This window comes from Perca fluviatilis, chromosome 23, assembly GCF_010015445.1.
Source record: "Perca fluviatilis chromosome 23, GENO_Pfluv_1.0, whole genome shotgun sequence".
NCBI classification, from domain to species: domain Eukaryota; kingdom Metazoa; phylum Chordata; class Actinopteri; order Perciformes; family Percidae; genus Perca; species Perca fluviatilis.
Window position 1 is genome coordinate 10,647,265 of NC_053134.1, and position 24,470 is coordinate 10,671,734.

The 24,470-nt window shown below is 40.0% G+C and overlaps 3 protein-coding genes and 1 long non-coding RNA gene across 7 annotated transcripts in view; 1 reads left to right on the forward strand and 3 right to left on the reverse strand.

Moving 5' to 3' along the window:
- Positions 1-13,235, reverse strand: part of LOC120553135 — a 20,753-nt gene extending 7,518 nt beyond the window's left edge. Inside the window, exon 1 of the long non-coding RNA XR_005638112.1 lies at positions 12,902-13,235. This is a non-coding gene — a long non-coding RNA (uncharacterized LOC120553135). The remainder of the gene's footprint in view (positions 1-12,901) is intronic.
- scyl2 (SCY1 like pseudokinase 2) lies at positions 1,057-11,747 on the forward strand. Of its 2 annotated transcripts, XM_039791219.1 has the most exons (18): positions 1,057-1,167; positions 1,330-1,487; positions 2,286-2,430; positions 2,903-3,052; positions 3,156-3,377; positions 3,834-3,950; positions 4,085-4,210; positions 4,920-5,096; positions 5,382-5,393; positions 5,593-5,715; positions 6,129-6,242; positions 6,452-6,584; positions 7,512-7,630; positions 7,801-7,901; positions 8,127-8,196; positions 8,334-8,411; positions 8,513-8,635; positions 8,727-11,747. In XM_039791219.1, the coding sequence occupies exons 2-18, from the start codon at positions 1,360-1,362 to the stop codon at positions 9,369-9,371; spliced, it is 2,583 nt and encodes an 860-aa protein (XP_039647153.1). In that variant the 5' UTR covers positions 1,057-1,167; positions 1,330-1,359; the 3' UTR covers positions 9,372-11,747. The 2 variants fall into 2 exon arrangements, with proteins under 2 accessions (XP_039647153.1, XP_039647154.1); XM_039791220.1 differs by lacking the exon at positions 5,382-5,393.
- Positions 13,236-13,655: 420 nt separating the features above from the next.
- On the reverse strand, positions 13,656-18,222 carry si:ch211-244b2.3 (uncharacterized protein LOC557230 homolog). Of its 2 annotated transcripts, none has more exons than XM_039791224.1 (11): positions 18,006-18,222; positions 17,881-17,917; positions 17,444-17,573; positions 16,857-17,001; positions 16,652-16,772; positions 16,486-16,564; positions 16,164-16,275; positions 15,488-15,593; positions 15,297-15,378; positions 14,296-14,465; positions 13,656-14,163 (listed from the first exon to the last, which is right to left on the reverse strand). In XM_039791224.1, exons 1-11 carry the CDS (start codon positions 18,006-18,008, stop codon positions 14,102-14,104), a joined length of 1,047 nt encoding a protein of 348 aa, XP_039647158.1. In that variant the 5' UTR covers positions 18,009-18,222; the 3' UTR covers positions 13,656-14,101. The 2 variants fall into 2 exon arrangements, with proteins under 2 accessions (XP_039647158.1, XP_039647157.1); XM_039791223.1 differs by having other exon boundaries at positions 17,881-17,923.
- A 1,015-nt stretch (positions 18,223-19,237) lies between these two features.
- On the reverse strand, positions 19,238-23,920 carry si:ch211-244b2.4 (uncharacterized protein LOC541512 homolog). 2 transcript variants are annotated; one of them, XM_039791226.1, is made up of 10 exons: positions 23,817-23,920; positions 22,419-22,552; positions 22,023-22,221; positions 21,448-21,592; positions 21,225-21,357; positions 20,966-21,086; positions 20,782-20,860; positions 20,581-20,683; positions 20,371-20,491; positions 19,238-20,019 (listed from the first exon to the last, which is right to left on the reverse strand). In XM_039791226.1, exons 1-10 carry the CDS (start codon positions 23,830-23,832, stop codon positions 19,958-19,960), a joined length of 1,113 nt encoding a protein of 370 aa, XP_039647160.1. In that variant the 5' UTR covers positions 23,833-23,920; the 3' UTR covers positions 19,238-19,957. The 2 variants fall into 2 exon arrangements, with proteins under 2 accessions (XP_039647160.1, XP_039647159.1); XM_039791225.1 differs by having other exon boundaries at positions 20,371-20,494.
- Between the last annotated feature and the right edge of the window lie 550 nt (positions 23,921-24,470).

Consider the following 24,470-nt stretch of genomic DNA (forward strand, 5'->3'; position numbering starts at 1 on the left):
CTTCATGCATTTTTGGCTCAGACCGTTTTATCTATCTGACACTATGCCGACATAGTATAGGATGTGAGGGAAAGAAATAGACACAGCTTCAGCACACAATGGAGAAGATATGGTAGTGGAGTAGTCATGGACAGGCGTTAAAGGAAGGGAGTGGAAGGAATGGGACAGTGAAGAAAGAATGAAGAGAGAGGAAATGAAGACATGAAAGAAGAGAAGAACACATATTTATGTGCACCCTTTGGCTGTTCATAGTGTTACATCAATTGGCATTACACTCTACACGCAGGGATTCTCATTAACAGAATAAGCCAGGGTGGGTATTGGCAAGGGCCTTCAAATTTTTTTTTTAATAAAAGATTCAGTGTGCTTTGATCTATTTAATATGGCTACTTATTTCTTTTTTTAATGCAGAAATCTGTGAGGAATGAATTATGCACACTGTACTGTGTGCATCTCAATTTATAGACAAGCTTATTCAGCCTTGTGAAAATAAACAAAGAACTGGAAGCCCACTTAAGACAGATAAAACCCTGAAGAAACTGTTCACGTATAAATAATTTGGCTATATAACTGTCAGCCATGTTCTTTTGTCTGACTTCTGGTTGCCTTACATGTTTTCAAGTCACTCTGAAGTATTTTGAGAGAGAGCCCTAATGTGGTGTGGCTGAGTTTGCTCTGAGTAATTTTATATTTTTGGGGACAGCTTGGGCTGTCATGGTGCTTATTCTCCTCAGCTAGCACAGGCAGGATGCTGGTGGGCACTTTGAGGCACTTTCCGTATTGGTGGACTCAGGTGCAGATATGGAGGAAAGGAAGGCTTAGTGAAAGAGTAAGGTAGGATGCAGCTGCCACTTTCAAAGAAGACAGTGGATGGACCATGTGTTTGACATGTGTGATGGTAATGGGTAAATGAAATGAAGGAAGGTAGTGGAATGCTGCTTGTCCTGGGTGGTCTGTCATCCACCTCTCCTTCTTTAGCTGATGCAATAGGTGGAGGGACATGGGAGACTGAAGGTGACATGGAAGCACGGGCCCCAAGGAATACGTGCCCCAGTGGTAGTGGGCAACCCAGTGACGCGGGAGTTTGAAGTTGGACGACATATTGCCAGCGGGGGTCCTGGTTTGTGCTGGAGAATCTACAATGGCACTAAGAAGTCCACCAAACAGGTGCGTGTGTAAATATCCTCCCCCTGACCAGACCAGCTCCAACTGATAAAAATTTAGATTTTAATGGATAAGCTACTGACTTTGCTCGTACTGTTGTTGAAGTAAGTTGAGGACTTGATTAATCTAATTCCAGTGCCTTGTTGTTTGTCTTTGACCCTCCAGGAAGTGGCAGTGTTTGTGTTTGATAAAAAGATGGTTGATAAGTATCAGAAATTTGAGAAGGACCAAATTGTTGATTCGCTGAAAAAAGGGGTGCAACAGCTGACCAGACTGCGCCACCCACGTCTCCTGACTGTGCAGCATCCTCTTGAAGAGTCACGGTGATTAACACACACACACACACACACACACACACACACACACACACACACACACACAAACACACACACAACACACACACACACACACACACACACACACACACACACACACAATATTTGTCTTCATCTGTGTGTGCATATGTGAGCAGAAGCTTGTCATGATCAAAGGACTCTTTAGACTGGCCCATTAATTTTTTTATGGCCCCTGAGGGCAGGATAAGGTTGAGTCTGTCTTGTGCTTATTTTCTTTTTACCACTTTGTCTTTCTTAAACTTTCACCCAATTAGGGCTGGGCGATAGGGAGAAAATCAGATATCACGATATTCTTGACCAAATACCTCGATCTAGATATTGCAGCAATATTCTAGGGTTGACAATTGGTGCTCTAACAAAATATCTTCACACTTAGATTTTTGCAAAATAATCATCAGTAATGTGGACATAATGTCTAAGTGGGGAAAAAGCAAATAATAGAACAGTCTGGTAAGTTCAGAAAAGTACATCACTTTACTGTAATGCAGCCTTTAAAAAAAAAAAAGAAAAAAGAAAACACTTATGTCATTACACGATATTACGATATCCAAAATCTAAGACTATCTAGTCTCATATCACGATAGATGTAATATCGATATATTGCCCAGCCCTACACCCAATGCAGTTTTCTAAATTCAGAATTATTGTCCGTCTCTGTTTTTGCCCTTGCTCATGTTGCTATTTGTCTGTTGAAGAATAACTTTTAACATTTAAAAAGCAGTTGGTTCAAATGATGCTGATGTTATTCCTGTATTTGGTCCTCAGAGACTGCTTGGCGTTTTGTACAGAGCCTGTGTTTGCCAGTCTGTCCAACGTGTTGGGCCAGTGGGAGAACCTGCCCAGCCCCATGCCCAACGACATTAAGGAGTACAAACTCTACGATGTGGAGACCAAGTATGGCTTACTACAGGTGAGAGGTCAGACAGGTTAGCTTGCTCGATGTAGGACTGCAGCTAAGAATACAATTTTATTATCGATAAATTGTCAAGTATTAGCTATATTTTTGTTTTTCCAACCTCTGTACACACACTGTGCACTGTCCACCTTTCAGATGTATACTGAAACATTTTTGAATGAGCACTCTAAATCTTGGTTGTCTGGCAGGTTTTAGTACCATCTACATCTGCAATTCCAATATGCATTCTTATGCTAATTCTTCTTAGCCAGTTGAACCAGCTCCATTTCAAGCCTAACCTTTTAGTGTTGCTCCAACACGGTGTAGTATTTGTTTCTCACATTCACCCACATTGATTTTAATTTCTGTTTTATGTCTGCAGTGTTTGCCATAGCAACCGTGTACTAAACCTGTATTTATTACAGAAACATTCTTCACCCTTTTTATACCAAAACTGACATTTTCATTTTTTTTTATATCCCTTTAGATCTCGGAGGGTTTGTCCTTTCTCCACAGTGGGGTGAAAATGGTCCACGGCAACTTGTGTCCAGAGAACATCATCCTCAACAAGAGTGGAGCCTGGAAGATTATGGGATTTGACTTCAGCATCTCCTCTACTAACCCCTCAGATGCCGAGGTTTTTTGCAAGACTTTTGCTCCTTCAGTACAGTCCATCTTACTCCCAAGCTTACTGCCTTCAAGATGCAAAAATAAATATAATGTTCTCTCATCCTCTTCAGCTTAAGTACACATGTAAAGAGTGGGAGCCCAACCTCCCGTCACTCTGCCTCCCCAACCCTGAGTACCTGGCCCCTGAGTACATCCTGTCAGTCAGCTGTGACTCCGCCTCCGACATGTACTCGCTGGGCGTGGTCATGCATGCCGTCTTCAATGAGGGCAAGCCTGTTTTCAAAGTCAACAAGCATGACATATTTAAGAGCTTCAGCAGGCAACTGGACCAGGTGGGTGGAGGTGTGCCACACGTGAGAGCATGACCAATGACTGGATAGACAAAAGATCATAAATCTTTCATAAAAAATGGAATTGTAGTTGATGCTACAATACAGGGCCAATTATTTTATTTCCAAACATGCTTACTTTTTCTCATGTTTATCTCTCTGGCAACCCCTTTCGTCTGCTAAGATTTGTGTTATTGTCCAGCCCAAAGTGCAGCCGCATGTCTTGTCCAGATTTGGTTAAAATGTTAAACCGGAAACAATGAAATAATCCTGATTATTGTGACTGGACACACTCACGGACTAGCTGCCTCAAGCTAATGTGGACTTGAGCTACAGCCCATTTTTTAATTCTGCTGCATGACTTGAATTTTAAGAATAGCTCAAGAGTGTTACTATTACCAATCAAACACTGGTTTTATTCTTCTCTTCTCCATTATTTCTATGTCTTTTCAATTATAGCTGAGCAGCATAAGTCCAGCAGTGTTGAACAAGATCCCAGAGGAGGTTCGGGAGCATGTCAAAATGCTGCTCAGCGTCACACCCAACGTCCGACCAGATGCAGACCAGATGACCAAGGTTTGTATTGTCACGACATGGATGAAGAGACAAACGATCGCATATTTTCATAGTATGTGCTTATGTGGGTAATATCTGATGACTTTTTCTTTAAGGGAAACATTTCTTTCTTTCTGTGTTTGTGTAAAATTCAGATCCCATTTTTTGATGACGTGGGTGCTGTGACCCTGCAGTACTTTGACTCCCTCTTCCAGAGGGATAACCTACAGAAGTCCCAGTTCTACAAAGGCCTCCCTAAAGTCCTGCCCAAACTACCCAAGGTAATTTTTTGTACATTCGGTATAGGAAACGCTCTCACATGCTCTCTGGAGACAAGGTCTGGTTTCTTAGAAATATTTTATTTAACCAATTGGTTCCTGTTATTTTAGTTCCTGTTTTGCATTCTTTTTTTCCCTCATTCTTTCTCGGTTATTTTTTATATTCTAGCTTGTTACGTGCTGTTTAGTCTATATCCACGACGTTCCACTTCCGGGATTGCTCAGTTGCTGCCGGAAATTCCACGAGATTTCCCTCTTTTCGACCAGATGTCCGTTACATTCCACTTTCTCTGTGTTGGAATTTTAAACTTTGGTCGATATATGAGGACTATGGTTAACTGCTCCTCAGATCTCTGCAGGGTAAATCTGTCCAATCTGAGTTTTGTGTTGCACGATTAAAACTACTTTTGAACATACACGTTCCACCAAAACAAGTTCCTTCCCGAGGCTATTTTGCAGCAGCACAGTGGCTCTGCTCGGTGCTTAGCGCCACCCATGAGGATGGTGATTGGTTTAAAGAAATTCCAATAAACCAGAGCACGTTTTTCCTCCCATCCCGGAATGCTGTGTGGACTCGCTAGACCCTCCTCTGCAGCGCTGTGCAGGAAGGTCTGGCAAAGCAGGACTACGTGCTCTCTAATAAACTCATCATGAACATACAGTATAAATACTCCTTCCTGGCTTCTGGAATCCATTCTGTCCTTTCTCTCAGAGAGTGGTGGTGTATCGAATCTTGCCGGCGCTGACCTCTGAGTTTGTCAACCCGGACATGGTTCCCTTCGTGCTCCCCAACGTGCTGCTGATCGCAGAGGAGTGCACCAAGGAGGAGTATATTCGTCTCATCATGCCTGACCTCACGCCTGTTTTCAAGCAGCAAGAGCCCGTTCAGGTAGACACACACAGAAACCCAGAACTCGCATACAGTATGCTTATGCACATGTCTAGCAGCCCTTTGTTCAACATTACTATTGCAGTCTACAGTAAGCCTGTGTTGGCAAGCTAGCAATGCAATCTTTGCATGAGATTTCCTCCCCTTTTTTTTGTCGTTTGAGATTTGAAAGCGAGATTAATCAGTTTAAATATAACCGACTAAAGAGCATGCTCTGTTTGGGTTTGGTCTGTCACTTTACCAAGACTTGTCTTTCTCTGTATTTTCCTTTTCATGCATCTACAGGCTAGTAATATGGTGAGTGGTCTCTGCTGTGAATATGCTCCAGTCACATGAGCTAGTTTGTGCATTGTGTTGTCTGTCGTACTAAATGCTAAACTAAAGCCACTGAAAGCACTGTCTCTGTTAACTTCCACTTACTACTTTACTATGTATTTATACAATAGCACAGCACTTTTGACTCTTGTTTTCCTAACTGGGTCCCTGTGCTGTGTAGATCCTGCTGATATTCCTGCAGAAGATGGACCTACTGTTGACCAAGACACCCTCGGAGGACATTAAGAACAGCGTGCTGCCTATGGTCTACAGAGCTCTGGAAGCCCCTTCTGTTCAGATCCAGGTACAGGAGAGGGAAATGGGGCTGCTTAGTATTTAAGGTGCTGTTGAGATTAACACAGTCTGTTAAGCAGAAAAGTGAGTACCAGATCAATTGCCGATGGTGGCAAAATTAGCGGCTGTCATTATCATCATCATCATCATCATCATCAGATAATTCATGAGTGAAGCAGCGATATTTTCGGCCTGTTTGAGATTTCTGGTTGCTTTGTACTTCTAACAGGTAGTGTTAAAAGCAACACACATTGCGAGAATAGTGGTTTACTTTACATTGGTGTATATTGTTAGCATTCTGCTTGGAAACCTTGTACTCTTCGTTCTCTTTTCATTGCTACTTTGAGAGCGCAGTAAGAATGAATATGCTCCGGCGTCATTGAAATGTCAGAGTTCATAACCTCTAATCTGTGGCCCGAGCAGGAGCTGTGCCTGAACATCATCCCAACGTTTGCCAACCTGATCGACTACCCGTCCATGAAGAACTCTCTCATCCCTCGAATCAAATCAGCCTGCCTACAGACCTCTTCCCTTGCTGTGAGTCTCCATCGTCTTCATTTTATGCTCTCAGCTTGTGACTCTGACTATCTGCCTATGCATAAATTAAATGTGTCCGTAGTTATGCCTGGTAGGTGTCACAACTTTTGCCTTTGTCCTTCTCTAAGACGGTTCTACTCTTACCTTTCCCCACCGTTTATTACCAAGTGAAATTACTGAATTTCTATGTGTATTTTGACTTTGTCTAGGTACGAGTGAACTCTTTGGTGTGTCTAGGGAAAATTTTGGAGTATCTCGACAAGTGGTATGTCATTGATGAGATCCTGCCCTTCCTACAACAGATCCCCTCCAGAGAACCAGCAGTACTCATGGGCGTTCTAGGTACAGAATCTCGACACGCTCCTACTCATGTGATTAAAACACTTAAAGTGCTCTTATTATGCACATTTTCAGGTTCGTAATTGTATTTAGAGGTTATATCAGAATAGGTTTACATGGTTTAATTTTAAAAACACCATATTTTTGTGGTACTGCACATTGCTGCTACCCTGGAAATCCAGAGTTCTCGCGAGAGCACAATTTGAATTTGCTCAGCGAGTCACTCCGGCATTGAGTAATGATGCTCATTAACTATGCCCTTGTAGCCGAGCTGCACCAATCACATCTGTGTATCTGGCATAGGCGGGCCAGAGGCGAGCTAAACGGATGACGACCGTTTAATCTACCAGTTAGCTCCGCTGGTTGCTAAGCGTATGGGGCTCAGTGAGATTTTCAAATGCGTGCTTCGTGCCGCCCCTCAGATTGGGCCATTTTCATTACTCAGTGCCAGACCCTTAATCTTTTGGATTTGGGTCTAGATTTCCAGGCTACATTGCTGCAGCTCCTCATTTCACCCTGTGTGTTGAGCTCTCTGTTTTAGCTACAGAGTGAGGCATCTCACTTCTGTTCCATCTTTGTTGGGAGTCACACATGCTCAGTAGCTAGGTAAGGACTGCTAGCTAATCAGAAGCAGAGTATGAGGGCGTGCCATGCTAGCAGCTAGGTGAGCATTATAACGTGTGTTACAAAGTGACGAGCGTTCGTTACGGAAGTAAAGGCTGGACTACAATAGAGCTGTTTGGAGCAGTTGGTGAACAGTGTTTTCTGTTGGAGATAAGTGCCTTTGGGGTGGACTTTGGGCTTTTTCACTTTGTAAACCTATAACCTGCTCAAAAGATATATAACACAAAGGAAAGGGGAAAAAAGCCAAAAAGCATAATATGAGCACTTTAATGATTGGTTATTTGACTTTCCCACTTCTCGCTTTAGGAATCTATAAGTGCACCTTCAGCCACAAAAAATTGGGCATCCCCAAAGAGCACCTTGCCACCAAGAGTCTGCCCCACCTTGTGTCTCTTAGTATAGACAACAACCTCAACCTTAACCAGGTACTACACAGCCAAACACACATGCATACCTTAACATTTCGCTCACCTGCCAAATCTATGAAAAACATATCTTTTATTAATCTTTATTTTGTGGTTAGCACATTTTGTATCATGTGCTTAATTCTATTAATTCTTTTATATAATCTTATCTGTTCTATTCCATGTTTCAGTTTAACTCGTTCATGGTGGTTATACGGGACATGCTGAGTCGCATGGAGAATGAACACAAGACCAAGTTGGAGCAGCTGCACATCATGCAGGAGCAGCAGAGGTGTCTGTCACACTTTTAAATTACCCTGTACTATAGCCTCCTTTTTTTAATTCTCTCTGATTAAATATGAAATTGGCTTTATATAAATTTGCAAAAACATCTAGGGTAATTGGATCGGTCTTAGAAAGCAATTAGCATGTGATACTGGCTACATAAATATGATAATGGTACAACTAACCAGGCCTTTCTGCTTTCTGATTTTGTTAATTGAATGTCTTCTAACAGGAGTATAAACATCTCAAACCCAGGGAACCAATCCGAGCAGACCAAGAGCCCACCTAGCAGTGGCAACCAGGTGAGAGGTTGATTCTATGGCAACCAAGTAACACAGGGCTGTACTTATTGTGCCAGCAATATTTTGTAAATAGTCTTCAAAGGTTATGTTTTACATTTCTGTGCTGCAGGGATTTCATTTAGTTAATTTGCTTTCAGATTGACGATATCTTTGGCAGCACAGGGGTGAACGGGAAAGAGAATGGATCTGCAGCAACAGCTCCACAGCCTAATAGAGTATGGAATCAGTGTCATACCTCATTTACACAAATCTTCACCTTTCGTCTATTAAGCATCAGCAGTTTGTTCACGGTCTCTCTTCCTTTGCACCTCCCTAGATGTCTCTGACTCTGGAGGAGAAACAGCGATTGGCTAAGGAGCAGGAGCAGGCAGCCAAACTGAGGAACCAGCAGCCATTAGCACCACAGAGTATCCAACCAGCCAACGCCAATAACACAAAGGTAATGCCTGAAAACGTCTTGTGTGCACAAACGCACGCTCAAAACACTTATTGCTTGTGGTGATACATTTTACTCCCATTTTATGTTGCAGACTAAGGATCTGACAAGCAGCCTGCTCAACAGCATGACATCTCTAAACAGCCTGTCCTTGGCCAACACAGCACGACCAGCCCCAGCGCAGGGCACCACCATCCCCGCCTTCCCCTCCTCCGGCCCCATGGTGGGCTCCATGGGTGCCCCGGTCTCCAACGGCTTTAACCCACCCATGGGCTTTCAAACAGGCGGTATGGGCATGGGGATGGGGATGGGCATGCGGCCCTCCGGGCCCCCTCTCTACAGCGGCATGGCCACCGCCACCAGCACCCCAAACTTTGGAGCCCTCACGCAGAATCAAGGACCTGTTGGGCAGACAAATAAAGCCCCCAACTTATCAGCCTTGGACAGTCTTTTCACACCCAGCCAGTCCAAAGTCACCCTCAACCAAATGGGTCCAAAGGCTACACCTGGCACCAACACCCCTTGGCTCAATCAGTTTGGTTCAGCCCAGAACGCTCAGACTCCGATGCAGGGTGCACCAGTAGGTATGGGAGGAGTGCCCAGCGGGTTTGGGATGCAAGCAAACCCTTTTTTCAGCCCGCAGAACTTTTCTCAACCTGCTGCTGCCCCTAGCCTGAACCAAAGTGGAATTAAACATAGTTCATCTGTCAACAATGACCTGAAAGACTTATTCGGCTAAACGTAAAAAAAATAAATAAAAAGATGCCAGGTTAAGTATATTCCTTTTAATATCTTTGGACAGAAGAGCCTTGAATTCTCACAGAACAAGACACTGATTGAATGTGAACATTTCAAATCCTTTTAAGGACATTGCCGTCTGTGTTTTTAATCTGACCTGGTATGAATTCTGACTCTTGCTCACATTCAGCCGGAAAATTAACCTGCATCTGAATATTCGTTTCTACTTGACCAGAAGGTTGGGTGGGAACTACTTCTTCTATGCTGTGTTCTTTCAATGCTGGGGGGTTTCCTACTATTTTGTACTTGACATTCTTGGGAGTCTAAATGTTGTGGGTTGATATTAATCCCAACTTGGTTTATTTCGGTAAGGTTTTGAGTTCATTTCATGAGTGATTGAGTGGATTTCACTTCCTGAACAAGTTGCATCAGAATTACCTCTTAAAAATTGGCGGTAAAAGAAGGAAAAAAGTAGCTTCACATCTGCTTCGTTTTAGGCTTCTGTATCTTTATTGCTTCTCCAGACTATTTTAGAATTTGCTGCATGTCTAAAGCGATCAGAGAGTTGGCTTAAATACAAAAACCGCATACACCAAAACGTCTAAGGCCAGTGGGAGGTAGCTTGATGTGTAGCACTGACAAGTCTGCAGTCACTGATCTGCATCCAGGAGGCTCCTCCGTGGAGATCTGAAAGGGTGTGTAAAAACCTAACATTCGCGGTTCAGACGGAGAAAACCAAGTAGCCCCACTGCAGTCTGTCTCCATGGTAACTGTTTCACTGCAGCACCACAAACCTGATTCTGTCTGTTTTTTTTTTTTTAACCCTTTGGACTCATTCTTTTATCATCAGGTTCCAAGGCTGCAAAGCTTGCTTTTTTCCGTTGCCTAATTTGACATCTAAGCGAGCATGTTGAAAAGGGAAGGGTTAGTTTTGTCTGGTCAAAGTTTGTTGAGGACCATTTCACCTCCTTTGGTAACAAAAAAAAAAAAAAAAAAATCATATCAATTTCTGTAAATTCAGTATGAATGATTTATCTGTGTCTTACAGTGGAATAGGATGTGTGGAGAAGCTATTACAGCAGTGTCCTTTTTAACAAGATGCTAATGCTAAAAGGCGATGATCAAGGACCATATGCACTGCTTAGGCTATTACGACGCCTTACACGTGTACACATGTAGGACCGGCACTCATCGGTTACTCAAGTATTAATTTTTTCCTTTTTTAAAATCAGCTGTCTGGCATTTGCTTCTCTAATTACTTGCTTTGTTGCATGTTACTGAACTTGACCACAACAGATCTAAAGTTAGATTTTTAGCATCTTTTCTACTAATGATTCCTAATGATTCCAGTGACTTTTTTTTTTCTCACACATTCAGCTCCGATGAAGTTTTTAAGGGTCTCAATCGCAATTCTGCAGTGCACCATTTCTGTTGACCAATTTGTACAATGGAGATTATCACTATATATTTTGATTTCACCACTTTTCAGCTGTCTGAGGAGCTGTGCTGGTGACATATTGTTATGAAGTGTAAATATATAGTTATTTAAAGAAGGATTGCTCTGTAAGGGCATTGGCATTTTTATGTCCTTCTGATAATGGTTAAGAGGCCTTAGATGAGTTGTGTGCAATAATCCTTATTGGTTGTTAAGGGTGCTTATCGATTGGCTCAAGCAGCCGTTGATGTGTCCTTACCTTCATCTCCACCGACCTACAATAATTATGTAGGTGTGTCAGATTTTCTGAACAGCTGCACATTAATGTGTCCTCATTCTAAATATTACAGTTTTGAAGAGAATTACACCACGTTAGGGTTTTTAGATGCACCTTGGACACACTGTTTCTGCTGACAATGATTGTTGTTATGCTGAAGTGTAATGTCGGTTATCAGATAACTTTAGTTTTTGTGTAATAATGCCAACTTTACAGGGTGAGCTCTCTCCAGCCGCATGGCAGTTGTTACTTGCTTGTGAATTTGACTTTGCGCAATTCCCCATATTTGTCCCATAAGACTACAAATGTTTGTGATTGGAGCTTTGTCACGTGTAGATCGGCAATTTTAATTTAATCACAAAGTGGATGTGACCTGTCAAGCGTCTGTCTCATCTCCTGGCAGAACCTCAAAGCAGAAAATTAAAGCTTATTCTTCTACAAGATTGTTTGTATACCACTGCTTTCAATATATGTGTAGTGTGTGGTCCTTGTTTTATGTGTTGAGGTGCTGGTCTCTGAGGTGTTCAATGATAAATCTGTACATATAAAGCAAAGTACACAATCTAATACTCTCAAAGGGTGGTCGGTTTTTTGTGTTGGCTTTAAAACACCACATCAGACTGGATTGTATGTAACTTTAATAAAATAAAAAGACAGTGCTCCAATTCCATAGCAGTATTAATGAACATTTTAAGATTTCAAGTACAATTAGTAGGCAGTGTTATATGAAACATCAAAGTTGATTTTGGTTTTAACCCTTGTGTGGTCCTTCGGTTCCCAGTGACCCGAAGGACAACACAAGGATTATGTACTTCCCTTTACTTTGTTGAGAATTGCTCTCTAAATCCTGTTTCTTGTAAAGTAAGTAAAGTTTATTTCTAGAACACATTTAAACAAAGTTTAAGCTGACCAAAATGCTGTACAAACAAGAACTAAGGTGCTGTATTAACCCTTGTTTAGAGAGCAATTCTCAACAAAGTAAAGGGAAGTACATAATCCTTGTGTTGTCCTTCGGGTCACTGGGACCCGAAGGACAACACAAGGGTTAAGATTAAAAGAGGCATCTTGCCAAGGTAAATATATTAAAACGTGCTGTGGTTACAGGGCAGTATTCATAAATCATTAACATTTTAAGATGCACAAAAAGAGGCAGGGTTATATAAGACATTGGTAAACATCCATTTGGTTTTAGGTTAAAAGAGTGTTTCCCCATCAATTTTTGTGCTTCCCCTTACTTAAGAGTACTTAACTAGTTCAGCATGTCTGTCCTTTAACACTTGGACTTATGGACAGTTTAAATCAAGAAGGTATCAATGTTGAAGCAAAACCAGAGATACCATCTTTTATTCCACACATACCTCTTTTGGTGTCAAAACCTGGTGACTACATTACCTACAATGCAACCTGGCAGCTGACAGTGGGTGCATTATGGTAGTAGCAACTAATGTAGCCTTGACATGAATACACGGTGACTGAAGCCATAACTTTTACGCAGTATGGCAGGATGCTGCATCACATATTGTCAAAATTAATGTAATTACCAAAGAAACAAAAAAACCACAACAACCGTCACATCTACTCATACGACGACCATAAAGAAATCCAAAACAAATAACACAATCAGCGATCAACAGGCCTCCCCACAAATTCCAGCCAAGCTGCGGCCCAACAACACACATGCCACCACGCACACACAAGGGCACAGCGGCCACTGACTCTGCTCAAATCTTTAACACCAGTAGCAACTATCTAGCTAAAGCAAGTAGTAATAGCTAGTAAAATCATTTTACTAAAATGCAGAAAAATCTATTAAACTTACCAAAAGCTGCTCATCGTTTGAAGAAAAAGTACAACCACCTTTATTTCATTAACTTTACATTTAAAACTTGAAACGAACTTGAACTAACGTTACTGCTACAGTTTGGACCAATTAGCATACGGTGGCCGAGGAGCAAAACTACCTAGCCACCGTATACTAAGTGGTCCGAAAAATGCCGACAAAGGTGGCTGGCCATGGACGTATAGACCTTTTTCCATGCCTTTTTCACGGCAGACATGTTGACATGTCATAGTACGAAAAGCACAGGTGTATTCCAAACCATTAATGATGGCTGCATTCCACTTAGGAGAGGTCCTGGTATTGTGCATGCTGACTCACTGAAATAGCTTACTGGGACACTTGATGGAATTGAGCCATCGTTAAGGTTATCAATTTCAGCTGTGCTTTTCCTACTATGACAAGTCAAAATGTCTTCTGTGAAAAAGGTCCTTTAAGTGTCTGGTTCTCTTAATACATCCATGTGCTGGCCAGCTAGAAGGCTCTGGCCTGTCAAAGAATACGACCAACTGGCATACTCAAAATTTGATTGGCTCACGAATATGACAATCAACAACATTGTCTCTATTTATTTTAACAGCAGAGGGATTCACTCGAAATTCTGAAGGACTCAGAGTAGATTTTTTTACCCGGAGACGGCACAGAGGAGAAATCTGATTGGATAAAAGCTCTAATTTGTGAAATTACGGTAAAAGACTCATGGCTGGCCAAGAGATTGTCAGAATCAAAACACATTTTTTATTATATGTATATATATATATATATAGCCACGAAAAGCTTTATACAACAGACATAGTGTAAAATTGGCGCAGTTTAACCTCAACCCAACTTTACCACGACCAGTTATCTTTATGATGCCTAACTATAACCTAACCCAAGCCAAATCACAGCAAGCAATGGTACAGGAAAACACACTTCAGAACAAGAGACGTATCCTGTAAAAAGGTAAACCTAAAAGAATGAATAAATTAATAATAAAGAATCCCTCACACCTTCTGTTAAATGTCTCATGTCATGTTTTGTTGTGTAAGGTCATCCAATCAGCAAAGACAGAGGCAGCTTGTGAAGAACAGTACTGAATCATTCCAATATGTGAGAGACAACCTGAGGCAGGCAGTGAGGTAACTGCGAGGGTCAACATTAAGTTAACCTCCAACCTCCAAATGTGTTGTCGTCCCACAGTCATTGGTTAAGTCGTCGCACTGATCTGGTGGTGTTCGTGGACAGGTTCCTCTGAGTCATGGCTGCAAATGACAGATTAAAAGTAAATCTGGACTTCTGATATACAGACTTATTCATTATTGTATCATTACCATCTTATACTGTAAGTGGGAAATAACTAAACAAAACTACAAACTGCTGTGTTTCCAGCTCACCTGAGAAGTTTAGCTCGTAGCTAAATTTCTTGGTCATAAACATTATGGTTCCTGACGGGTTCTGTTGGTACTTTAGCTCGATGTCCTGACTGGATATGCTTCTTCCTTTGGAAAAATCTTTCCAAATTCCACCAATATCTTGAAACTGCCATCGTGGCTGTGTGCCCGGACTGCAAAACAGAATAATTTAAGTTGAAAACATTTACAATAATAGCATACATAAACTGTTTACGGAGCCCCGGAAGTGTCACCGCGAGATTTTTTCAGGGGACTACTTTCTACTTTTGCGTTCTTTCGCAATATTTTGTGTTCCCTGGCAATATGTTTTGCATTCCCACGCAATATGTTTTGCATTACCTCGCAAAACTTTTCTTCTTCCATTCCTTCTGAGCCATGTGTCTATGTCCACTCAGCTGCCCAGTGCAATGAGCAATCAGCTCATTCCATTTTACTTTGAGGTGGGAATTATGCTGATATACTGCTTAACGGGCACATTCGTATCTCATATAGGCTATAATCAATAGCCTATTTCTTAAATGTATAAAAAAGAGAATGTGCAATGTCAGAGGTTCGCATGATGTGGCGATGAACAAACACTGAATTATCAGAGAATCTGCAGCTCCCTTGTGTTACAAAGCAAGAACGTCAGTTCAGGGACAAAAACGTGAAAATACAGCCTGCACTGTGGTTACAATCAACTATGGCTACAACCCTTCCAGTCGCCTATATGTTCATTTTCTACCTACAATGGTCTATATTCCTGTAGGTTACAGTGTGGGACAAATCCATTTAATTACATCAGATTTACATCAACAATTACATCACGGTCTGGTGTCTGCATATGGGCTGTAACTTGAGATGTGTGAAGTAGCGACCACATGTCACCTGATGTGATTTGACTTAGTTTACGGCAGTTTTCTTCTTTCTTCTTTTTTTTCCTTACATGTGTGTATTCAGTTTAATTCAGTTAAGATGTTTATTGGTGAAATGTGTCACCTGACCTGCTATTCTGTTGTCTCCCATCGTCAGCAGTCCTCCTCACTGCTCTTGTAGTCCCGATATTGTCATTGACTTGACACATTCCTATGATAAACCAGTGTACACTGAGTGTTAATGGCAATTTAAACTGCCATCCTCATCAAAAGCAAAATGATTGATTTTTTTCGTTTACGAGTGGCTTTGTAGCTGTCACCTGAAAAATCCAGGGTGTATGAGTATCTCTTGATCTTGAAGTGTAGCTGGCCCTGTGGATTCAGCTGGTATTGTGTCTCAATGGCAGTGCTGTCAAATGAACATATCTACACAGAAATGCTAAATATAAGTCCACCTTATATAGAGGAATGCATATTTAAAGTAGGGCTGGGCAATATATTGAGTGTTGTCTTTCTGGTTTTAAAGGCTGCATTACGTTAAAGTGATGTCATTTTCTGAACTTACCAGACTTACTAGCTGTTCTATTATTTGCCATTACCCACTTAGTCATTGTATCCACATTATTGGTGATTATTTATCAAAACTCTCATAAGCACCAATTGTCAACCCAACAATATTGCCGCAACATCGACATCTATGTATTTGGTCAAAAATATTGTGATATTGTGATTTTTTTTCCATATTGCCCAGCTCTAATAAGAGTATTTTCAATTTGACCACCAGATGCCACTGCTGACTGTCTGACACTTTTCACCAAGAAAAATATGAAGAAATATGAAGATTGCAAGTTAAATATCTTTAAAACCATACTAACGCATACCATAACATAACATAAGTTAAAGTTCCTGGCTTAAAGAAAAATAAAAACATTCTTCATAGGTTTCATTTATGAGCTTCTGCTACAACTACCTGAAATTGTGGAATGCCCTACTTACATGTGCTTTGTATTCTGTCCATTTCTCCCCGTCTCCCATGAACTCCCACTTGTAGCCTCCATCAGTGAGCTGGGAGGAGGAAGCAGTGGGGAAAGCTGAGGTGGCGTAAAGGCTGCAGAGAAAAACAAACTTTTATACAGGGGTTTGATGCAAAAATTCTCTCTCAAGTTTAGTGATAAAAAGAATCCTCCCAGGTAAAGCTGTTGGTCGGTTGACAGCAATAGATTGAGATGGATGTATTTGAGTGCATAACATACAAACATGGACCTGTTTGAATGCAGGAGAGAAACATTTTTAGACTCCTACAGATGAAAAGTCTCACCTCCCTGCCTTGAAAGTGAATTTAGGACGCCTTCGTACTTTCCTGCCCAGGCCTGTGATGCTGTTTGTTTGGGTCATGGCTGCCGAGTAAAATACCATCAGTTAGATTTTGCTGCATAAAGACACATTTATTGAACTGAATATGATATGACAGAAATATCACATACTGGAGAAGTCGAGTGAGTAGCGCGTCGAGCCCACCGTGAAGATGAAGGTTCCTCGAGGGTTTAGCGTGAACTGACGCTCGACATCGCCACTGCTGATTGAGGAAGACAGCATGCTGGAGCTCTGAGGATGAGAAAGGATATTTAGAGTGTGAAAAACCCGGAGAATTAAATTAATTTAAGGGTTGACGCTGAAAATGTTCCTCACCTGGGACCCATATTCACGCCACAGCTGGTCATCTCTGAAGTACCAGCCTACATCCTCAGTCTGGCCCTGAGGTAGGAAGCTTAGTCTCTGCACCTTCAGAGCTGCAGTCAGAGTCTGTAACTGATCAAAGTCTATGAACACCTGTCTGTGGAGACACGTATGATTAAGTTTGGTATATTATTCACTTCTATGAATGTGACATTTTGTTGTGACTGCACCAAAACAAAACCTATCCATCCAAGTATTGTATCAATATATTGTTCTTCTTCTTTATATTATCATTCTGTCACTATCCTCAGTTTGAATGGATACGTTTATTCCCTTAATAATCTAAATATTGTTTTAAAGGCTGCAACAAATGGTTTAAACCTATGGCAGAACCAATTCAGTTATGTCTTGGTCAAACCGTATATGGCACTTTCCATTCAAATACCTCCTAGTTACATGTAAATTCTTCCTAAATAAAATACTTGAACATTAAGACACATTTTTTGGGGTATTGTCAGACAAAATACAAACATTCAAGAAAGGTTTAAGGGCCCCATTCAGGCTGAAGATGAGACCAAAGAAAAAATAACAACACTGACCTATCGCCAAAGTTGATGGTGATTCCTTTAGCTCCAGGTTGGCAGTAGTGGGTCTCGATGACGTGGTCGTTTTCAATTGGCATCCACTGATGTCCATTTGACAGCTGCCACTCAAAATGTTTCCCATTGACTGTAAAATAAAAGAAGGGGATCTTATTATGCATTCATGTTTTCTCTTATTGACTATGGCCAGCTACGGAAGCCAGTTTAAGTCTGCTAGGTTAATGTTTGACACTAGACTGTTTATTTCTTCACCGTCTGGGAAAAGGTATGCAGCTAATTAAGTAATGCCAGGTGCACTGTGGACGATGTATTTTTATGGACGTATAATAAAAACTGGGCAAAAAAGTCAACTAAAATGCAGACATTTAGCCTACGTACAAAAAAAGTAATTCTACTATAGAATATAGGAAATTAAAATGTCGAGTTATACAGACCTGGAGTCTCCTGCCAATAGCGAACCTCATCCTGTTCCTGGAACTTAAGCGACAAATACAAATACTGTAAACACATCACAAAGACAACTTCTTTAATCCAAAGTGATCCCGTGAAGTAGACTCACCATGCTGGGAGGAAATACACGGTAATAACAACAAAAAGGCAGATTAAACAAATGTATATATAAATATAAACATAAACGTTATAGTTCCATTAGATGCAATTTAATCTCTCTTACTCAGAAACCGATCTAAAGGTTTCATTTCACAATAAACTCGACTTTGACTTTCGGTTCAGGGGAGGCGTGTTCACGCGAATAGATGACCAGGGGCGATTCTAGGATCAGACCTTTAGGGGGGCTCAGCCCTTGCAAAAGTGTTAAACACCCCCCCTCTGATAAATTCAGTAATTTCATTAGCCGATAATCTCTGAGCTAGCTACTGAACAACAACGTCACCTAACGTTTTTTGACACTCCAATGGAACTAAACCTGACACTGACTATAAGTCACAGTAATGTAATGACCAATTTGACACAATGTTCTAACATTGAGCAATTTTAGGACAACAAACGGACAACAAAAACAGAAAAATCTGAATCGGAAACAGATGTGGCTACTTTATCGATACCCCGGGGGAAATTGTGTTATGTTACAGTTTCTCCCGTTCTATTGAAATAAAGATAGCCTAAAAAAAGTATTACATTTTTTTATTTAGGCCTATGTAAAAACATGCATACGAGAACACCATGTTGACTATTACAAAAGTGTAAACAATTATAATGCTGGGTTTGGGATCCATGATTGAGTATGGTTAAAACGCAAGGATAGTATAAATTGGAATATTTAAAATGTAGAAATGCATTATTAATGCATGAGTATTGCACAGTTTAAATATTGCACAGTATAATTGTCCTGTTAAGTCAGTGTGACCCACATTAATATTATTTCTGTCTCTTTTATAAAGTTGCATGTTATCTTTTGGCCTTTTTTTGGTGGAGATATTATAACATTAATCTCAGTTTAATTGCAGTCAGGCAACACACAAGTTATATAATGATGCATGTAGCCTAAGGCAAATTTCTTAAAGAACTATCATTTTTGTAATATATTTGACTATAATTATAACAGTGGCATTTTGAATCTGCTTTGTGTTCTGTCTATACATTATCATTGTCTCAGTTAAGTGAGAACTTTATTTACACAGATTGTTTTACAGTATATCAGGGCTGTGGAAATTCTATAGGCAAAGTTGATTTTCAAAATATTAAAATGAAGGTCAAGAACTAATGGAGATTCAAAGCACTGATATCATATCAGGTTTTATTGCCTTAAAACAAACAAACAAACAAACAAAGACATATTGGATGCTTTTTTTATTTACAATAATTTCCAATTTCCATTACAGATTATCTAATATTATCTGTATCACATTGGCACATTAGTGGCCTACAAAGAAGAATACATACGTATGACGCAGAATAAAGAGCCAAGACTGGACTTCCAATCTTGAATAAAACATTATATGAATTGAACTGAAAAATGGCTGATTTCTATTGCATAATGTAACCACCTGAGTCATGTTAAACACTTCAACGCTAAAGCACATTAACAGCTGTTTAGAAATGGCCTTGAATTTGCATTAGATCTGGCTCTAATCTACTATATTAGGGTATATCAGAAGAGGCAGGTGTGTAGATATGTGGCAGCATAAATGGGACATGAAATATCTGATAATTCCAAGAGTGTCTGTCTATAGCATCATCCGGTATGGCAGTATGCAAGTTGGTACAGTACATCATCTCAGGCAGCATTTAGGTGTTGGTAAACTTCAAAGCCTTTTGACACAATCTCCTTTGGCAACCAAATTTAAAAAAAAACAGACAGCCTTGAGCATAATTTCATCATATTCCAAATTCCTTTCTAATGTAAACAGCATTAAATGTATTGCATATAGGTCAATACAGAGCCAAACACCCCAAAAATATGAATCTCAGATTACAATGATTGTATAAATATGGTATTGCACAATTGTTTGTAGACTTTCTTCTTAGGGTCTTTGAAATCCCCTTTAATGCTCACACCAGCACATGTCTGACCTTGCGTGAACGCATGGTCTTGAGGTTGGTTTGGATCATTGCTGCGGGGCAAAAATGAAATACAACAATTAAATAAATGCTCTATGTCGTGTTTCAGGATTACTATTAAAGGAAGTGACAGTTTATTATAGCTCTATAGCTCTATAACGCTTTATTTTACAGGACCATAAATTCCTCATCATTTCCTATGAAGTTTCCTTGGTTTGAGTTATTTCACAGACATTCATCTGTGAACCAACAACTGCTTATAAACTCAACACAACAAACTGTTTTCCATAAGATTGATACAAGATTAGTTTCAAGAAAATCGCATATATTATTAGGAAATAGTGATCTCATAAATAAAGCGTTACCATTTTTTTGTCATTACATTATTTAAAACATAACTCAACCTCCAAAGTCCAGCTTGTAGGAGTGTCCCTTCACTTTGAAGATAATGCTGCCTTGGGGGTTTTGCGTGTACTTCCTCTCAATGTCATCACTGGTTACTGAGCATTCAGTCGGAGTCCTGCTCTGCTGAAACCCATTCAAACCATCATATTTGCTCTTTTATTTAAAAGACAAATCAAAGTTTCTCGGCTAAATGTAACCAGATAACTTACTCTGTGTTTGAAGACGTGCCACGCTCCATTGTCTCCCTCAAACTCCCACTGTGGTTTGGTGCCCAGAGAAACATTCTGGAGCACTGAGGCTACTTGAGAAACTCTGTAACGAGAACATCAAATTCTGGATTCCATCATAACATTTAAAGGAACAATTTAACAGTTATTCACCTTTTTTCAACGACCAAGATCCAAACTCACCCTGCTCCTGCTGGCTGTTGTCTGTACTGTGGTCGGCGAGTAACTTTCCTCTTTCTCTTTGTACTCACCTGTCGCATTTCTAACAAACAGCAAAAAGAAAACAAGGCCGGTATCCAATGAGAAACTAACAATAGTCTACATGTGGAATTTGGTATTCTGTGAAGGTTTTATGAGTAAACTTCACCTCTGAATTTAATCTCAAGGGTTTCAGCACCGACGGTGAAAGTATACGAGCTTGTTGGGTTACTCTGGAACTTTCCCTCTATGTCCGAGCTCTTCACAGGACTGGGGTTGCCCTTCGGACCCTGTCCAGAAAAAAGAGAAGAAAATCAATATTCATTAACAAACTTGACCAAAAAAAAATCTCAAATATGTCACACTTAAGACTTGGTGTAGTTTTTTTGCACACAAAAAGAAAGGTTGAACTGTTTAATTCCATCTACCTTGTCTCCATACTTGATCCACTTCCGGCTCAATGTGCAGTACCAGATCCACACAGTGTTCCCATCATTCAAACGTCTCACTCTCAGACTCTTTCCATTCACTCTCATCCTGTTAAAATCTATACTCACTGCCCTAAAGAGAGAGACAGAGAGCGAGAGCTCAACCAGTTTCTGTGCGTCCACGCTTAGAAAATGTTTAAGCACTGCGCTTTGTAGCTCTTACCCATATGGTGTGTTGTAGATTTTAATGCTTTTGGTGTGGGGCAACGAGTACTGGGCCTCAAGAATATGATCATTACCAACATCCTTCCAGCCATTTCCATCATTCAGCTGCCACTGGTAGCATCGGCCATCAGTAAGCTTTGGGTCTGGTAAAAAAAAAAAAAAAAGACAAAATAATTGACTTTTAAATTTTTATAGAGCAAGCTTAGGCACTTAACACAAATGATAATTATTATTTCATTTTTAAGGGGAATTAAAGCTCAATCATGGATCAAATGACTACATGCAATGTGAAAAGTGTCACAAGTTTGTCTCTGAAGGAAAAACTCAATAATAAAAGAAAAACTTGAACAAAAAGGAGAATAACTTAAGGAAGAGCAGCAGATGAAGGATCCATAACAGACTAACTAACAGACATGCAATTGGCACGTGCAGAATAGACGGAATAGTAGTAAAATAGAAGTACAATATTATAGGCAAATAACGTACATTAGTGTAAAAGTTTGTTTAACATTAAGATGTGGCTCATTAAGAAAAAACATCCAATTAAACCTCTTCTCTCTTCCTCTTTCTCACCACTAGATGTTGATCGGTCCGAAGCCCTGTTGCTTGCACCAGATGACTGTCTTCCACCTCTGGGGTGGTTCAGCTTACACTTGGACCCGTAGCGACAGCTTCCTGTCAGGGCATACTTGCAAATGTGCGAGTAAGGGCACCTCTCACCATCCCGACAGTTACCCTTGTTGTAATACTTGCAGGGCTTTTTCCTCTGAATCTAAAAATGAAAATATAAAAAATGTTTCCATCACTGGAGAGGTAAATATAATTATGTTGTATATAGCCTACAGTATATGGCAATGGACTCAGTATTTGAACATGTGTAAAGACATGTGTTTACTAATCACTTCTCATGGCTTAATGTGTAATTATAAAATATAGATGCTGACTCCATCATCTTCTCCAGAAACAAACCTGACAATCAGCTTCTATATCTGAATTTCCGTCACTGTCCGACTCATTACTGTCCGACTCATTACTGTCCGACTCATCACTGTCATCAGATTCACTTCCACTTTCATTTTTTGACAGATTTTCTTCGTCACACGCTGGGAAAACACAAATGTTTACATGTTTGGTGAACACTTATTCATAAACCCCAGTGATGAAGATTGAACATGGTCTCTATCCTTAAAGGGTGGATCTGAATATTCACTACATGGCCAAAAGTATAAGGCAAGGCAAGTATATTTGTATAGCACAATTCATACTCACGGCAACTCAAAGTGCTTAGAGGAATAAAAACACATTGTAAACATAAACAATAAAAGTTTATTCAAGAGACAAAGGACAACAACAATAATAATATAAGGACAGATACCCAAGCTCCAATTAGGGGTATTCTTAATGCTACAGCATACAATGATATTTTAGATGATAGTGAACTTCCAACTTGGTGACAAGAGTTTAGGGAAGGCCCTCTCCTGTTTCAACGTGACAATGCCCCTGTGTGAAATGTGGTTCATTATGGAAATCGTTTCCCCAGTTTGCTTTGGAAGAACTTGACTAGCCTGCACAGAGCCAGTGTACTCTTTCCAAATGTAATAAAGATATAACAAAATATAATGCTAAAAATAGATGCTATCTCGGGTGTCACTTTCAGTTGTTAAATGATGTTGCAATCATTTTCTGTAGTGAGGTCTGTTCATGAGAACTAGCAAACAAATAATTAAAGTTCACTTTTTTATTTTATAAAATGCCATATGCTATTTTTTGCTTTCTGGTCCATTCTGAGACCGTTAAAAGAAGTGTATGCCTGTGTGTAGGTCTACAATACAGAACTTAATGCATATCTGCTGCCCCCTGCTGGCGGATTACATTACAAGCTGTTTTGGCCATGATCACCACTTACACTGGAAAATATTTGATGAATACAAATTTGATAATAAGCGTACCTTAAATGTGACGCCGTGTAAATGAGAAAATTAATGTAAAGCATTTTACTACACGGGTTTGGGTTACAGTTGTGACCATGCAGGGAGCTGAATGAAAAAAACGAAACTGAAACCATAAATTATTAAGTTCCTCATAGACAATGATCGCCACATAAATCTGTGTAACCGACTAAGAGCTCACACTTCGGTCTTTCCATCGTATTTTCCCTTATAAGACATAGGCTATGTAATTTTGGTTTGATATCAATGGCTTCTACAACTTTCAATGTATAGATAAACACATATACAAACATACAGTGGCCATATTCTCTTCTTAAGAGGGCATAACAAGTGATAAAGCATGTGGTTAAAACACAAGTAACACATAATAATCACTAGTAGCCTACATACATTAGAATGATGTTTAAAGGGTACTTACGAGAGGCAGACGCCATTCTGTAGCCTACTTTGCAATACTTTCGTTTTCATGACCCCACTTTTAATATAGGCTACAGCCACACCCACATGTTGTTTGCCAAGAAGCTGGTCATGGCATGCTGAACTGAATCGTAGCAAGACTGCCAGCTATATGTAGGGGCTACAAAAAAATTATAAAAGGAGGGGGTAATATGATGAAGACGCCAGTAATAACAAATATTAGATGTTCCTTCTTTCTCCAAAAACCAGGACCCAGAATTAACTTGTCATTTTACAATTATAAAAAAAATCTTGGTTTAAAGCAAATAATCCACCACTAACCTATAATAGAAATAAAAAGAATAAATAAATCAGATTCCTTGACAAAGTACTGTATGTGTGCCAAGAACAGTGTACATGATGATAAACTTAGACATACAGCTAAAACAAGTGTGAAGGGGCTACATCCTACATTTCATTGTGCAACCCTGAGTTCTTAAATGACAAATAAATTAACCTTGTGCAGCTAAACAGAGATAAGTAAACACATACATCGGTATGTAGGTTAAATTTTTTATTTTATTTAAATGGACAACAACAACATACAATGTCTAGGCTATATAAAATTCAAAGGGTTATTGTAAACTGAATATATGTTTAAAAATATTGCAAGGGT

Bases quoted from the DNA above. Each gene is read 5' to 3' on its own strand.
- si:ch211-244b2.3 (XM_039791223.1), bottom strand. The intron at 16,773-16,856 runs GTGAGGAACATT...TCTCATCCTCAG, and splicing joins GGCGTGAATATGGGTCCCAG to AGCTCCAGCATGCTGTCTTC. The intron at 16,565-16,651 runs GTATGTGATATT...TTTACTCGGCAG, and splicing joins CTACTCACTCGACTTCTCCA to CCATGACCCAAACAAACAGC.
- scyl2 (XM_039791219.1), top strand. From the start codon at position 1,360: ATGGTTGATAAGTATCAGAAATTTGAGAAGGACCAAATTGTTGATTCG. The intron at 2,431-2,902 runs GTGAGAGGTCAG...ATATCCCTTTAG, and splicing joins CCAAGTATGGCTTACTACAG to ATCTCGGAGGGTTTGTCCTT. The intron at 6,243-6,451 runs GTGAGTCTCCAT...GACTTTGTCTAG, and splicing joins TACAGACCTCTTCCCTTGCT to GTACGAGTGAACTCTTTGGT.
- si:ch211-244b2.4 (XM_039791225.1), bottom strand. The intron at 20,861-20,965 runs GTGAAGTTTACT...GCTGTTTGTTAG, and splicing joins CCTTGAGATTAAATTCAGAG to AAATGCGACAGGTGAGTACA. The intron at 20,495-20,580 runs GTAAGTTATCTG...AATGGGTTTCAG, and splicing joins GGCACGTCTTCAAACACAGA to CAGAGCAGGACTCCGACTGA.